The 16,284-nt window shown below is 42.3% G+C and overlaps 1 protein-coding gene across 1 annotated transcript in view; it reads left to right on the top strand.

Moving 5' to 3' along the window:
• The window catches only part of plch2a (phospholipase C, eta 2a), a 155,457-nt gene that overhangs the window by 133,068 nt on the left and 6,105 nt on the right, over positions 1-16,284 (top strand). The window contains exons 11-22 of the mRNA XM_041945891.1: positions 2,730-2,837; positions 6,190-6,345; positions 6,595-6,693; positions 6,896-6,996; positions 7,220-7,308; positions 7,436-7,618; positions 7,781-7,888; positions 8,484-8,608; positions 9,075-9,159; positions 10,730-10,876; positions 11,248-11,327; positions 15,431-15,806. Coding sequence (XP_041801825.1) covers positions 2,730-2,837; positions 6,190-6,345; positions 6,595-6,693; positions 6,896-6,996; positions 7,220-7,308; positions 7,436-7,618; positions 7,781-7,888; positions 8,484-8,608; positions 9,075-9,159; positions 10,730-10,876; positions 11,248-11,327; positions 15,431-15,806 — 1,657 coding nt within the window. The remainder of the gene's footprint in view (positions 1-2,729; positions 2,838-6,189; positions 6,346-6,594; positions 6,694-6,895; positions 6,997-7,219; positions 7,309-7,435; positions 7,619-7,780; positions 7,889-8,483; positions 8,609-9,074; positions 9,160-10,729; positions 10,877-11,247; positions 11,328-15,430; positions 15,807-16,284) is intronic.

Raw genomic sequence — 16,284 nt, 5'->3', positions numbered from 1 at the left:
CTTTTAGTTTGGCACAAACTTTTACTTGAGCTCGAAGATGAACGGATTAGACTTTGGTGGTCAAAGGTCTCTGTGACCACACAAAACACATTTTTGACCATAACTCAAGAACTGAATAAGTGTCAAAATTGAAATGATTGTTGCTCCATGTGATGAAGCTCTCTCTCAGTCCTCTGGACCCCTCTGTAGAAACAGTCTCTAAGTGAAGACAACATGTTTCTGACTGGAAATGATTCTCTGGATCATACATGTCAACATAGCGAGAACTTCCATTTCACCAAAAAAAATACAATTTATATCTTTTATTCTTAAATTCCTTGAAAGTCTTCACTAGTTGGCGGAGGCAAACAACCACGAGGTGTTAACTGGAAAAGGCTGCACTAATCCTCTGATTGATTGGTAAAGTTTGTTGGGGCTGCATGCACCCTGAAGAAGCTCAACCCTAACTAACGTGTCCTTTTATTATTATTCTCATTATTCTCATCAAGATACTACAGTTGAACACCAATCAAAGCTAAGACAGAATCCCTTTAGTTTTACTGTGACTGTATGGAAGAACCCCCATTTTCATTGTGTAGTTGTGTTGTAGTGGTCATACACAGCATAGCATCACGTTTCCTTTCATGTTCCAGCAAATGTACCTTCAAATTAAAGGCTAATGTGGTCATTTTGAAAGCTCAAAGGTCATGTACACCATCTGTCTGGGTTGGCAGTATGGCAGTTTGTGATGTTAACCATTAAAGCAGAGTTAGTTTCACATCAGGCTTTTAGCAACAGAGGCAGGGTAACATGATGACGAGCAGCAACAGCCCTCTGTTAACAGGGGAGGGAACGATATTGAGGTTAATGAGGCTTTATTGACACCAGATGCTTTCAGTCAAGAGAAGGCATCTTGCCAGTACCTGGCACGCAAAGGACTGCTCTGCCAGCTGTTGCACCAGCACTACTACCTGTGGATACAATGGCACCAGTGTATGAGCACCGTGAGGAACACTGATATGAACCCCTTTGGCTTTCCCACTGCCCAACAACGCTTAGTGCTTTGGGTCACTGTGATTGAAAATAATTGTTACCCACTGGACAAACTACCTCACTTAAACCTAAAAAATCCACAGATGGGCCCATCAAGATATTGAACTCATACATCCTTCCCTGTTTAGTCTCACATCTCCATCTATTGGAAGTGCAACAGGTGCTGTAAATGGACATCCATGGCTTTGTCAGCCACTAAATCTGCTGCAAGGCTTTGGCACTCTGGTTTTCAAGAGGGATTTCTAGCCAAAGATAATATCAAGTCAACCATAAAAATGAGATTAGAGGCCGCATTACAAGAGCTGGCTACATGAAATGGTCAAAACTGACAGTTTTAGAAACATTTCCATCAACAGAATACATCGCTTATGTACTAACAACCAGTCACTTCACATAAACACAGGAGTTTCTTACAATCACACGACAGTCTCTTTTGGAGTAGACAGCCCACTGATCACAATAGGCAGAGAGGGTGTGTAGCTAAACACACCACATGCCAACAGCTGTAGGTTTGAAATCAAAAGTCAGATCGATGAGACAGATGATCACTCCAGCAGAGCACAGGAAACAACAGCTCGACAGCCTTGCAGCACAATGGTAAATGTTCAAATGCAGTACAAGTAGCTCACTACTAGCACTACTTAGAAAGCCAGCGATCTGACTCAGTAACATTGATTATACAACTGTCAAGCTAACATTAGCCACCGTACGCTACTGGTCATACCAGACCAAGTAAGGTGACCCCTGACTGTACTGAATGTAGCATCAGTGTGTTTTATTGCTTATTAAGTCAACTTTACATTTTCAACAGGGGTGTGTGTTAAATCCTCTTTGAAAAATGCAACAGATCAATGTTAACTTGTCCAAAAATCCTGTGGCAACAAAGATGGGAAGTACCACCAGTGTATCACCGTCCAAGAGAGCATGTAGAGTGCAAAGGCTTACCCACAAATCCCAGCAGGCATGGCCGTGTCCCGTTCTGGCTGCGACGCAGCCCCCGGAGCTGATAGCAGCCATTCCAAGCCATGCTTGTGATTCCAGCAGTGTTTCAGAAGCGTGTTTTTTCTGATGTAGTCGCCAAGTCTGTTTTTGATGGCAGCGGCATCGAACTGCACTGAGTCGATTGAGCCAGGCAGGAAGTCAGACACAGGAACGGCAGGAAAGTGTGAAGATGATGAACATTTGTGACCAAGATAAAAGCTCTCTGCCTGGAAACATTTCAGATTTTAGTGGAATGAATACAGATTTGAACTGAAATGACTGAATATTTTTGTTTATTTTTGTAAATAAAGATAAGCTGTTATATTTCTAGATTCTGAATCTTTTACTAAGTCATTTTAACATCTTTTGATAAAATTTTGTGTCATGTCTTCATGCCCTCATGTCAACATTTTTGTACTTTTGAGCCAGTAACAAAGCACAAGGAAGTTCATTTACTTTCCTCAGATGTGTTGCTGTATTCAGTGCCTGTCTGTTATTGTACAAAAACAGACTAACTTCAAATCTTACCTCATTTTTTGGAGCAGTTTGCCTTGATTGCATGTAGTGCAGCAGAGAAAACACTTGGCCAGACTGTGATAATAGCACACCATGACCCCAGGGATGCCGTCCAATTCATGACCCACAAATTGATTCAATGAATGTTGCAGTTGTTCTTTTTATGTGCAGCTCTACTGACTCTGTCTCTTCTCCCCTAGGGGAAGAAATTGCCTCCCAACATTGATGAGGATGCAGAAGAGGGAGACGTGTCGGACGAGGACAGTGCTGACGAAATGGAGGACGACTGCAAGCTGATGAACGGAGACGTATGTACCCTGTTTGGTCTTTTCCTCCACAACACCACATTTATCTCTTCTACAGCCCTTGTTCTAATGAAATTTGGACTCAGTGTAAAACCTGAATAAAAACAGAACGCAAACAAACTGTGTTCACTGACAGTTTTATGATGTGTTCCATATGTTAATCTCCTTTATCCGATCAAAGTGTTGAACCTCGCTCCATCCTCTCTGTGAGCTGCTGAGCCTTTCAATCACGATACTATAAAATGTTTACCTGTGCATTGATCCAAACAGGTGTTTTTGGAGCGTTCCACATCTTTCACAGTCTTTAGTTGCTCCTGTACCAACTTGGTTAAAACGTGTTGCTGCATCAAATTCAGAATAAGCAGATGTTTACAAAAATCAATGAAGCTGATGAGGTCAAACATGAAATCTATTGTCTTTGCACTGTTTTCGCTTAAGTATATGTCAAAAAGGATTAGCAAGTTATCTCTCTATATATAGAGATATATAGAGTATATTCTGTTTTATTTATGGCTTCCACTGGTTTTTTGAAATTGGGGTTGTATCCCCCAGCGGCAGCCTTTCTGTCCTGTTCGTGCATGTACTCCCTGTTCTTGATGGTTCATGTTTAAACGAAACAATGGCGATCGAGTGTTCTCCTCTCCTGTCTCGCCTTTGTTCCTTATGTTTATCTCCTATACTGCTGTCTCTGCTGTTTGCTTCTGTCTCTCTCTCTGTGCCTATTTGTTCTCATTTCCTGCTCTTCTCTCTTCCTGTTTGTCCCGTCCTCTTCTCATCAACTGTTGCTTGCATCTTTCAAAGTGGAAGGTATTGTATAAAAAGCTCAATCTCAACCACCTCAGAGATCTCACCCAGTCATGTGCTATATTTTCTAATCCTGCCTGTGAAAATCATGCTCCATGAAATGTGTTGCTAAGATTCTTTATCTGGATCCAATCCTGCGTATCAATAGGTGTGTTTTTATAGCTTAAAACTAGTGAAGACAATACCAACAACATTCAGTGCTGTTGGTCCCAGAATCAGCAGCTTTAGCAGCCAGCTACAACATGGACAATGTTCAGGTTGGTCTCAAAATTGTGAGAACTGCAACTATTTGGGAATAATTAGATGGATTTCTGAAAAACAACCGTCAAAAGTGAGTAGATATAGAATTGTTTTTGAGTTAAGTTTGCCTACAGTTATTGGTGCTGATTGAGTGAAAATTTTAAAATAAAGCAGTGTGCACAGTGGGCATCACATCAGGACTTACCCTGCCAGGCCAGGTAAGTCCTGACAGGCTAAAGCCGTTGTAATTCTTTTTTTTATTACCTATTGCAACTAATTTTTTGCAGAAAGATCTTTATCAGGACCTAATGAAGGAGTTTAGTTTAAACACTGCAGCATGTGTGTGCATTTTCTTCACTTTTCTGAAGAATTGAACTGACAGAGCAGTCTTTAACAACTGAGGCTTTAGGTGTCATAAATTCTGAGACAAACCAGATTTCTTATTCAAAAGAGGAAAGTGAGAATTATGCATACACACACAGTATATTGCGTGCAGTCAGATAAGAATAAAGCATGAGGCTTTGCTCAGGTTAAATAAAATATTTAACTGTCTAACTACTGTCTACAATCCCCCCGCATCATTTCCACATTCCTTATTAATGAAAGCTCAGTGTTGGTCCTATAGAATCAATTTTGACTTGTCTGCTCTGAGCACTGAGAAATAAAACTCGTGGGGGAGCATGTTGCCGTTGCTTGTGGTCTGATTCCACACTGAAGTGGTTTATTGATGCACTCTGCCACCATATGGCTGAACTGAGCATGTGCATATTGTTCTAAACAAGGCAATGAGCAGTGGTCTCTCTATGATATGCTTCATTTATTCCACCTCATCTTTATCATTCTCTGTTCTCACATGTTCTCACATGTGGAAATGCTTACATTACCAAAGGTCCATTCATCAGCCAGTGTGGGAGGTTCTGCATTTTGTGACATAATGTATTGCTCCATCTTTGCTCCGTATGAAAGCTCTTGATCCTGCATGATGTGTTTTCTTCTGCTCGGACCAGGGTAGGAGATAATTAGCCGAGGTCTCTTCTACGGAAGGGCCTCAAAAAAGGCAGCTGACTTAAAGGCTCAGTAGATTTCCCCCCCTGCTTTGAGCGATATGCACCATGCAAATAGTTTGGTTTCTATTTGTCCAAGTTCTGAGAGTTCTGCCTCCAGCCCAAGTGGAAATACCTTTAAACAACTGAATATTTCCTGTGAAAACTGCTTGGACCATCAGTGGTGATTTGGGACTTGTGCATTAATGCAATATTTGGCAAAAGCCACAGCATATTACATAATCCAATATTATATGCACCATATACCAGATATATCATTTACTGTCATACTCTTCCATCTGGCATAGGTTACATTATTAAAACATCCATTTGTCAAATGGCCTTGGAGGCTCTGCATTATGTAACATAATGTATGGCTATATCTTTGCTCCCATGAAACTGAGTTCTAGTAGGATCCTGCATGATGTGTGTCTTTTTTGTCTGGTTAGATCACAGTAAGACAGACTTTTCCTCAATGTGTCTTTTACTGTTGACAAAACATCAGTCAACAACCCAGCTGCCTTCGAGGGGAGATTGGACAGAACAGCAACTGACTTTATGCACAAATACTTGAATCTGACATAAGCAGAATAGATCTTGTGGACTTGAAATCACTCTGCAGAACGATGGCTTTGTCGTCTCTGACAAGGTTGAATAGCTGAGGTTCTACTGCCGCTTCCTCTGTAATTCTGCTTCACTGGTGACAATTTGCACATTTCTTGTATTTCTTCCTGTAAATACTTAATTGCACTGAGATATTACTTGTCCATGTTATTACCTGTTTTTAGAAGTTAATATTTTATGGCCTCAGCCTGTTTCATTATTGGTTGATCTGTTCTTACATTAGCCTATAAAGCATCAGGAAAATAGATTAAAGAAAAAACTGTCTATCAGAGTCTTCCAGAGTCTGAGGTGACCTCTTCAAATTGCTCATTTTGTCCAACCAACTGTCCAAAATCCAGATATATTAAATTTACAAATACTTGAAGGAAAGGAAAAGGTCTGAGATCCAGAAAGCTGAAGTTAGAGGCCTCCTTCCTCCTTCATCTCTGCTCAAATAATTTTCAAATTAACACCTGTGACTCATATTAGGATTACAGTAGATGATCATGTTAGAAAATACATTTCCCTAGAGCTATAAATCAGTTATATAGCATTTACACCATGAAAAAAATGAGCAGACAGGAACTGTCCAAAGCTACCCTCACCTCTTGCATCATGTATGATCATATATCATTGTCATGTGTAACTGTTCCTTCCCCCTCCAGACGTCAGCCAACAGGAAGCAGGTGGAGAATATGGCCAAGAAAAAGCTGGACAACCTGATGAAGGAGTCCAAGATCCGAGACAGAGAAGACCCAGACAGTTTCACCATTGCAGCCCTCCCACCTGCTGGGAAGCCGACAGACAAAACTGGCTCTAAGGTAATGCAGAGGGGGACTTCTGAACTTACCTGCTATTAAATGAAAAAAAGAACAACTACATTTCTAATAAATGTTATACAGTATATATATCAAATTATGTGTCGTTCTGTTTGCGTGCTGTGGAGACAAAGCCAGCCTCCTCCATTCTTTTAACAGGAGCCAGACATTGAACTGGCTCATTTTACACTCTCCTCTTCCTCCTGTAAGTGTTTGCTAACTAAACATGCCAAGTCTGTCCTCTGCCTTCAGGGTAAAGGTGAGGATGGGACAGACACAGCGGACGAGGCTAATCCCTGCAGCAACAAGCGAACAGGCCGCTCCTTCATAGGGAGCTTCTCTAAACGCAAGGTTGGCCTTCTTTCTCCCCTCCATGCTTCGTTTTTGAAGTCAGTTTTCTTTATTTGTGTCAGTCTGAACATCTGCCCAGTCTTTCATTTTCTGTGATGAGAACAAAGACAAAAGATGGTTTCCATTATTAACTTTTAATCACAAGGTGTTTCTCATTCATTTGGTAAAGCTTAAACCATAGCCTAAATTCTGTCCTCTGCAGAAAAAGACAACCAAGCTGAAGAAGACATCGAGCTTTGAAGACACAGACACAGACCAAGAGAGTACAAGTAGCGCCTCTCGTGCCCCCTTGCACCACAGCAAGTATGCCACACACACACACACACACACACACACACACACACACACACACACACACACACGTTTCAGCCTTGGAGTCCAGCAGAAACAGATGAGAATAATCATCACATTTTGGCTTAAATTCTGTCATGACGCACCATCACACTGAATTATATATCATCTGTTTCTACTAAATTTCTGTGTATGTGTGTACATGTGTAAGCTTTGACCTTTGTTGACCTCACAGGAAGAAGAAGACCATGAAGCTATCCAGAGCTTTGTCTGATCTGGTCAAATACACGCGGTCTGTGGGTCTCTACGATGTCGAGGCGCAAGGTGAGCGCTTGTTAGCTTTACTCACTCAAACTAATGAGCACTACTAACCTGATGCTACGGGTTTCAGATAAAATTTGAACAGAATGGAAATTTGACAGAAAACATGTGCATGTGTTGTCCCTGGCAGCTAACTGCAGCTGGCAGGTGTCGTCGCTCAGCGAGACCAAAGCACACCAAGTGATGCAGCAGAAAGCTACATCCTTCATCCACTTCAACCAGCGACAGCTCTCCCGCATCTACCCTTCCTCTTACCGCGTGGACTCCTCCAACTTCAACCCCCAGCCCTTCTGGAACGCCGGCTGCCAGCTTGGTACGAGCTTCACACGACCTGCCGCTGCAAGCCTGATCACTGTGTTCAAAGTGTTCGTTGCTGCTGATCCTTCTGCTTTCCCCCGCAGTAGCTGTTCACCAGCACGTTAAACTAAAGCACCCAGTGTGATGACAGTAATGGAATGAACCACTTTGATTTCAGTTGCACTCAACTACCAGTCAGAGGGCCGAGTCCTCCAGCTCAACAGAGCCAAATTCTACAGCAATGGCAACTGTGGCTACATCGTCAAGCCCGCCTGCATGTGTGAAGGTCAGCACGTAAAAAAGATCCCTTCTTATCATTTTAGTAGGAAGTTCATTTGACCTCAGTGTGTAGTTTCAGTTGTCAGTTGTTTTGTTTATATGGAAGCGCTGATAAAGTTCAGTTGTGTGCAAATATATGTCGACAATATGTCTTGATATCTTTTTAAATATGAGAGTCAGTGTTGTCTTACTAACCAATAATGTGGTAATATTGATTTTACCCATATCACTAGTCGATCGTTCAGTCAGTCTGAAAACTTGTGCTCTACTGTAGGCATTTTTTTTATTTGCAGCCAATGTAATTTATTGTTTTTTATTAGTGTTTCTTTTGGTTTGATCCACCAACCCAAAGCATCAGTATCTGACGACCCGGGGCTCAATGAGACTCAACAGTCAACTTTGCTTTCTTCAAAACCTTTCTACAAATTTGAGCTTTCAGAGAAGCACGGGAGACTTGCACTGCTGGTTGCCTTTAAAATATGATCGAGATGACTGGCAGTGCAAATGGTTATGAAGGAAATTGCTTTTTTTTAACTTTACAATCTCATTTTTAAATGAAGGGTCACAAATAAATGTATGTGCTTCCTGCCTTGCCATTGCAGGTGCCTTTAACCCCAACCTGGAGGACCCGCTGCCGGCTCAGATGAAGAAACAGCTGGTGTTGAAAATCATCAGTGGACAGCAGCTTCCCAAACCCAAAGACTCGATGCTAGGAGACAGAGGAGAGGTAGGACACACACGTCTTAATTATTGGGAGACATATTGGAATATATAATGCTTGTATGTGTTTCACTTAAGGCTGTCTTATAATCTGTGAAATAGTTTGTGTCTAGTAGTTGAGGAGGTAAAACCTAACTGCACCACTGTTAACTTATTAACTACACTCTGTGCTGTAGAAAGTCGCTCTGTGAATTAGTCCTCTCTCCAATCTCACTCCATCAGTGGAGTACACTTTTAATTCATTCCCAAAGGAAAGCAATGCCATGTTGTCTTTTTCCTCGGGAACCTCACACCTGCACTGAATGGTGATGGTGGTTTTCACCAAAGCTATACTGTTTATTAACTTATTCCAAAGTTAAAAAAAAAAAAAAAAGTCAAACAAGGAGTAATGGATGTGATCATTAAAGGTCTTGAAACATTATCAGAGCAAGTGGTTAGTATGAAGCAATACCTGTGTGCCGTCTTTGTGGCAGATCATTGATCCCTTCGTGGAGGTGGAGATTATCGGCCTCCCAGTGGACTGCTGCAAGGAGCAGACCAGAGTGGTGGATGATAACGGTGAGTTGATGAGTTATTCAGGTTGTTAGTCTTCATTAACGTTGAGTATTGATTGAATAATAGTGACTTCATACTAATGCAGAGTAAATAAATAATTTGATTCAGTTGTGATGTTCATGACTATCAGATTTAACAAAAGCCTTTTGTGATTGAATGTTGCTTCCATCACACTGATGCCACCACTATTTCCCCATGATGCTGCGCATGACACCAGTGAAAGCAGTAAGATTTCTCCATACTGTCTATGTAGCCGTGCCACACAAATGAATAAATTAGAATAAATGAAAAAGACCAGAGGCAGTGTGCTCTAACATGTTAGACCTGATTTTATTACACAGAAATATGCATAAAAAGTGCTAACAGTTTTCAAGGTTGAAGGAGTTGAAAGCTCTGAACAAAGTACTAAGTGGACCTTTGAATTGAGCGAGTCTGGCTGCTGATGTCTGATAAAACGCTGCCGTCTCTGATTCTCAGTTTGGACAGTTTGCACTCCTGAGTTCAACTTGCGAAACATCCAAGATGATGGGTCAGAATCTGGTGTTGAGAAAGGCCTTTATGGTGGAGGGGATCATTTTGTAATTTGAACATCAGTGTCTCACAGATGTTGCCAGTCCCATCAGGTGCTACTACGTATGTCTAAAGGGTTCGGTCACACCAGAATTTATTGTAACTTATCACTCCATTTACTCTTTAAAACTGTAAGTTAGAGGAAAATCATTGTCAGTGGACTCAGCATGACATTGGACTCTTCCTTGTGGGGGAGAAGTTCAGCTTTGGGAAATTTGATGCGCAAATTTGTGCTGTTGACCAATAGTGAACCATTGTGACAGAACATATTGTACCTTTGAGGGAGCTATTCCAGGGAAGGGGCCAGCAAGAGCAGAACAGAGAAATTTATTACAGCTGTTTTGCATCATCCAGTTTTTTATGACCTTCCTCTGCTCTGCAGAAGAGGCATGGTTTGCAGTCAGTGATGAGACAGGAGTAAATAGTCCGGTTTTCCAAGGGCGCATGGCTGAAATTCACTGAGTCACTGTAGTTTAAGATGAGTCATTAAGCACTGGGCAGTTTGCTGCGGATACTCACTGTAAACTGAGCCACGCATGTTGTCCTGGTGCTTGCATGAGGAGAGCTGTGGTTTACCTTTGACAATGTATGTATGTGCTGATTAGAGCCATGCAGTGGTTGAATGTGACTCTGTTGAGTGTGTGTGTGTGTGTGAGTGTGCGTGTGTGCGTGCGTGTGTGTGTGTCTCTATGGGCTCTGATGTATAATTGATGAGCTCAGCATGAGGAGACGAGCACAGGCAGCACCTCTCAGTCTGCTCACACACCCTAAATAATTGATGATTGCTGAGCTCGCTCTCCGGCTCTCTCCTGGACGGTCCACTCCGTCTGTCCTCCGCTTCTATCGCTCGTCCTCTCTTTTCTATTTATCTGCATAACTTTCTCTCTCTTCTCATTATGTGTCACACTCTTTCTCCTGCTGTCTTTTTCATTTTTTCTCCCGTCTTCTATTTCTTCCCCCGTCCTCCCTCTGCTCTCACCACCCTCTCGGGATGGTCCTGTAGGGTTCAACCCAATGTGGGAGGAGACTCTGGTGTTCACGGTCCACATGCCAGAGCTGGCCCTGGTGCGTTTCCTCGTGTGGGATCATGACCCCATCGGCCAGGACTTCATCGGCCAGCGCACCATCGCCTTCAACAGCATGATGCCAGGTAAGACATGGTGAAGCACCTGCTTTTAGCTGGAGCTGATACTATAGTACCCCCGCCTCACCCTCATCTTCCACAGATCATGTTTCTATGGTAACCTCTAAAAGTCTTGTTTTTGCATTTTGTTCCATAATATCATTTCCATAGACAAGGAGTTTATTATAAAGTTTATTCATAGAATACTTTTCACATTTCTATTTTTGCTCAGCAAAATAATCAGAGCTGGTGAGGAGCTCGTGTTGGAGTCAATGCATCAACCATAGAAAAAGTTTGTTTCTGTGCTGATTGATTCACCTATTTAGCCATTCCTATGTGCCCTGTCTGTGTAACTCACTGATATCGTAGCTATCCCTGCCATATGTTGGTGTGTGCAGGTTATCGCCATGTGTACTTGGAAGGTATGGAGGAGGCTTCCGTCTTTGTTCATGTAGCTGTGAATGACATCACTGGTAAGGTAGGTACTGTTTGCTCTACAACAGAAATTTCCTCTAAATGGAAGATTTAAAACAACTTTGCACAATTGCAGCTTTTCAAATCATGAATGTATCTCGTGTGAGAGACTGATGAAATGATTATCAAAATGAAAATAATGAAAAGAGTCTGTGTTGATTAGAGCCCAACTGATAATGGATTTTTTTACATGCTCTTTATTTTGAAAAACTCAATGATATATTGGCTAATAATCTTTTTTCTCTCTAAGAATTACTCCACTGAGTGGGACATTTTACAGTGTAAAAATAAACTTGTCACTGCTCTCTGCTGGACAAACTATGTAATGGATGTTGTGTTTCTTAATGACTCCGAACATATCTTTGGCATTACATTATATCTGTATTAATCTAAAATTGGCTAATATACCGTGTATACTCTGCCAATTTAGTGATTGAACTGTAGTGCCAATAAATGCTAAAGCACAAAATGACCAGGACTGTGCAGGTACCTTTAATCAAAAGAGAAAGCCTGAAACTGAGTGAGAAGTATCTAAATATAATTTTGATTTCAGGAATAATCAACGGACCAGTGTTTTGATCTGTGTGGTTTGTTCACTGTAGTGATAATTTAACAATTCCTCTGCCACCCCTTAGGTTGTGGTAGCTTTTAAAATATTTGAATTCTGCTGCAAAGAAGATACCATACCAAAATGATACTGTTTTTAACATCCTTATTGGGGAAATATTGAAGTTGTCCTACGTGAAATTTTCTGTCATTCAAATTCTAAACTATTGGATATGATAATTGGTCGTGCAGGCACATTTCAGTCTGTACCAGTATTGAGGTTTGATACCTCTGCCTCTGAATGCTTTTTATAGGGAAATTCTTGAAAAAAACAATGAAAGAAAAGCGGAAATATTAAGGTCAGACATTATCATTGAATAATTGATTAACTTTATCATTCCAAAGGGAGATTGGTGACCATGGGCACAAAATTGAACATACACAATACAAACATGCACAGTAGAAACAATTTGAGACATAATCCACATGTGCCAGAGTTCTATTAAAATATAGGTTTTCTTCTGATGTGTCTCATTAAGGGGCAAAATAATGTGGACACTCCTGTTCACAGATCCTCTTAATGATCCCAAATACACTGATATTTTAGACTACAGCTTGCTTCCACTTTTGTGTCAGCGGTTTTGACAGTGTCCCTGTGCACAAAGCCACATCCATAAAGAAATGGATTTCCTGCTTGGTGTAGAAGAGTTTGACTGACCTGTGCAGGACATGACCTCAACCCTGTCCAGCACCTTGGGGACGAAGGGGAACGCTGGCTGTGAGCCAGAGCTTACCACCCAGTGTTAGCTGGACATTTTTGGCCATGGAGTCTGCAGTATATTCATGCAGTAACATAAAAATGCCCAAACAGCTTCAGTTCTGTTTAATTCAGCATACATTTCAGATGAAGCTCTTGCTCAGCCAAGTCGAAATGGTGCACAGGCAGATATATTGCCTGTACGTATTTTCACTGTTATTTCTGTTTCAAAAGGTTTTTCTTGGGTCGTCAATAATGTAAGCATCGCTATCACCACACAAGCTTTGATTTGATTTCCTTTGGAGCCCTCAGTTTCAGTGCACTCAGCAGTCTCCAGCCATGCTGTAGCTGACCACTCTGTTGTTCACATTGTCCTTACTCTGAACTTCCTCTTTCGCAGCTCTTGCTGTGTGCTTCCTGTTGTGATTTCTCTCTAACCTCCCCCCCACCCATTTATTCTCTCTTTCATCGTCCGCCTCTCTGATTTTCGCTCTCTTCCTGTGTCTGTTTGTGATTTCAGTGGACCTCTCTTTTTCCAAACGCTCCATTTAGAGGCAGGAAATTTTTAGGAGTCCTGAAGCTGCCGCTCAAAACTCAGGTGTAGTGGGACCCAGTCGGCATCTTGCATGAGCCACATGCTCCACCCTCTTTGACACCTAAATGACACTCCCCCCCCACCCCCACCCTCTGCACATGCCCTTCTTGTCAGCCAACTGCAAGCTTTGAAAATTATAAGGCCAACTCATGCCTTACATGAGTTATGAAGGCTTGACGTGACTGCTTCTTCATTCACCCCCCCCCTCCCCAAGTAGATCCAACCTACACAGTTAAAGAGCTGGATAGAGCGGAGAGAGCTGTGAGTCAGGAAACCTGCCAGGCTGCAGTGACTTCTCTCTGGTGTTTTTTGCTGAGAGCTTTTTTTCTCTTAACTGAGGAGTTTGTTCATTGTGCTGCACTGCAGGTGTATTCAGTTTCACTGTCTGTGGGGACATTTATTTGTCTTTTGATGTCCACCTTGTTTTTAATCATGCCATCTGCTGTTTTTTTTTTTTTTCTTCCATTGGAAAGCACTGTAGAGAGTTTCTTCACAGTTCTTAATTGTCATTGGAACTGTAAATCTGTCCTCTTGGATCTGGATCATTGTATTGCAGCATATCGGGCCAGCGTCTTGTGAAAATTAAAGGAACAGTCCAAAATTGCACTTTCCGTGTTACCACGTTGTAGACTCGCACAGCCAGGCATTAGTTAAACACTGTTGTCTTGACACAACCAGTTTAAATTGCGGATTTTGGATTGTAGCTGTACCCATAAACTCTCAGCCCAGTTTTCCGTCAAAGCATTGTATTATGCTGTGTCTCTAGCATTTGCCATATTTTCTTGTTCTTTTTAGGCTACACTCTTAGAGTATACCAGGCAGCATCTACTGTAGCTGGAGATGTGGCAATGGTTGGATGATGGATATTTGCTTATTAGTCAGACAATTCAACACATAAATGCAGAGTCAAAAAATTGGTAGAGGCATTCACTGGAGCTGCTGGAACACCTTGCATTCAGATATTTATCTAACCTAAGTCTGGACTTATCTCAGTGCTAGATGAATAGGGGCATAGCATTAATACTGAGCTTGTCATTTGCCTCTGTGTAAGACAAGTGTATTTCCCATATAGATTGAATCCCATCTCCTCGTAGCTTAATAATTGTCATATTCAGTCAGTTCAGCCTACCTTTTCCTTTTTCACTGAGCCAAATGCTTCTTTTCTTTATCAGCTTGTCTTTTTCTCTGCACTGCTGCTTTCCTACTGACAGTTCAGTAAGAAGTGCACCGCAGCAGTCAACAGTCAACAGTCAAACTATTTGGATCTACTTCTTTCACATTGTTTGAAACTTTTGATAGCAAGTAATGGCAAGGGTTTTAGGTCATATAATATGAAGCCTTGTCCCTCTAGCGCTCTGTTTGGTTTGCCATTACTGTGGACTGGTCCAATGCCATTTGCAAGATTGTCTGTCAAAGTGAGCTCCACAGTTTGACAGACAATAGTTTCACACTGTCATTGTCTGAATGTCCTCATCATTGTCATCATTTTTGCCCCAGTCTTTGTGACCTTTGACCATTACCATGCAGCACCTAAAGGCACAGGAAACATCCACACAGTGTTACATTTACAAGTCTGTGCAGTCTGAATATTAAACAAGAGAAACAAATAAGTAAGCACTGTGAAGCCAAGCACTACTGCTGATCATTATCCAGTCACCTCTTTATATTGGTTATACACAAAAAAACATTCTCAATATCTTAATCTGATTATAATATGAACTTCATTATTATCCATTAGTGCAGTGGTCTAGTTGATCTAGGAAGCACCAAAATTGGAAAGGTTCCATTCCCACACACAGTAGTCACTGTATTTCATTGTAGAGGCAATCTTCATGTGTTTAACTTTGACAGGGAGCTTCAAGCATGTGTTTGTCCAAGCTATTACCAATTTGTCTAACAGGCTATTACTTCACAGTCCAAGTGGAATTGAAAGCTAGTCAGCATGGATTATAGCTGAATGATCATGCTAAAGACTGAATGATCATTCACAACCTAACAGGAAGTTTCTTGGATAAAAGTGGATTTTGGTGGAATTACTTTGTTACTTTTTTAGCATGCTCACTGTACAAAACCAGAAGCATTATTGCAATAATGCTGTGTGAGACCAGTGCCACCTACATTATAGAGAACATAACTCTTGCATATGTTCATGAGTTACTTATTTTGGCTTGTGATTTTGACAGTGGTGTTTTGTTGTGTGTTTTGTCAGGCCAGAGCAGCCAGCGGCATAAAAGGGCTGTTTCACAGAAACCCAAAGCAGGCTTCCCTGGACAGCCATGCTGCTGCACAGCACAGTCGTAAGCACCCATTTGGTGCCCACCTCCTGCGCCGCACTGCCAGTGCACCCACCAAAGGCCAGCCCAAAATCAGGAAGGGCTTCCCAGAGATTGCCATCGACACCAAAGACTACAGCTCAGAGGGCGCTAGTGAGGAGCAAGAGTCTGAGGACAAGGCTTCTGCCGCCACCTCTTACCAGCCCACAACACCGCTACACCGCAACGGGGACTCACTGGCATCTCACCAAGCCAAGGGCCCCTGGGACCGTCCTGACACCAACGGGGCTTTTCACCCTGAGGAGGGTAAAGGTAAGAGCCCACTTTTTGCTCATCGAAGACCCATGACTGAGCCTCTGAAACGGGCCAGTCGGCTCCGCTTTCATGACCCGCTGGACATGAAGCCAGGGGTGTTTGCCCGTGTCGCACTTAACAGCTCAGGCAGGGTGGGGATGTCCTCCAACTGCATCACATGTGTGATGGGCTCCAAAGAGAGTCCAGAAGCTGAGAGAAAGGGTCCAGTTAAGGAAAGGCAGGGATGCAAGTCCAAAATGGCACATGGGAAGAGACGGGAGAGAAGTAACGACACCAAGAGACAAGTTCAGCCAGAGCCCATAGCCAAAGCCCAGACTGAGTCACAGCAGTCACCTCCCCTTCCCAAGTCATGTGTGGAGGCCCAGTTTCAGTGCTCGCCCCAGGCTCTGCTTCGACCTGTCCCCTTCCCAAGATCCAAAGCCATGCAAACCCTGGGTGCCCAGCACATTCGACCTCAGCCTGACGCATCACAGAG

Source organism: Chelmon rostratus, chromosome 10, assembly GCF_017976325.1.
Source record: "Chelmon rostratus isolate fCheRos1 chromosome 10, fCheRos1.pri, whole genome shotgun sequence".
Taxonomy (NCBI): Eukaryota; Metazoa; Chordata; class Actinopteri; order Chaetodontiformes; family Chaetodontidae; genus Chelmon; species Chelmon rostratus.
The sequence above is the reverse complement of the archived record's forward strand: the minus strand, read 5'-3'. Positions and strand labels throughout refer to the sequence as shown.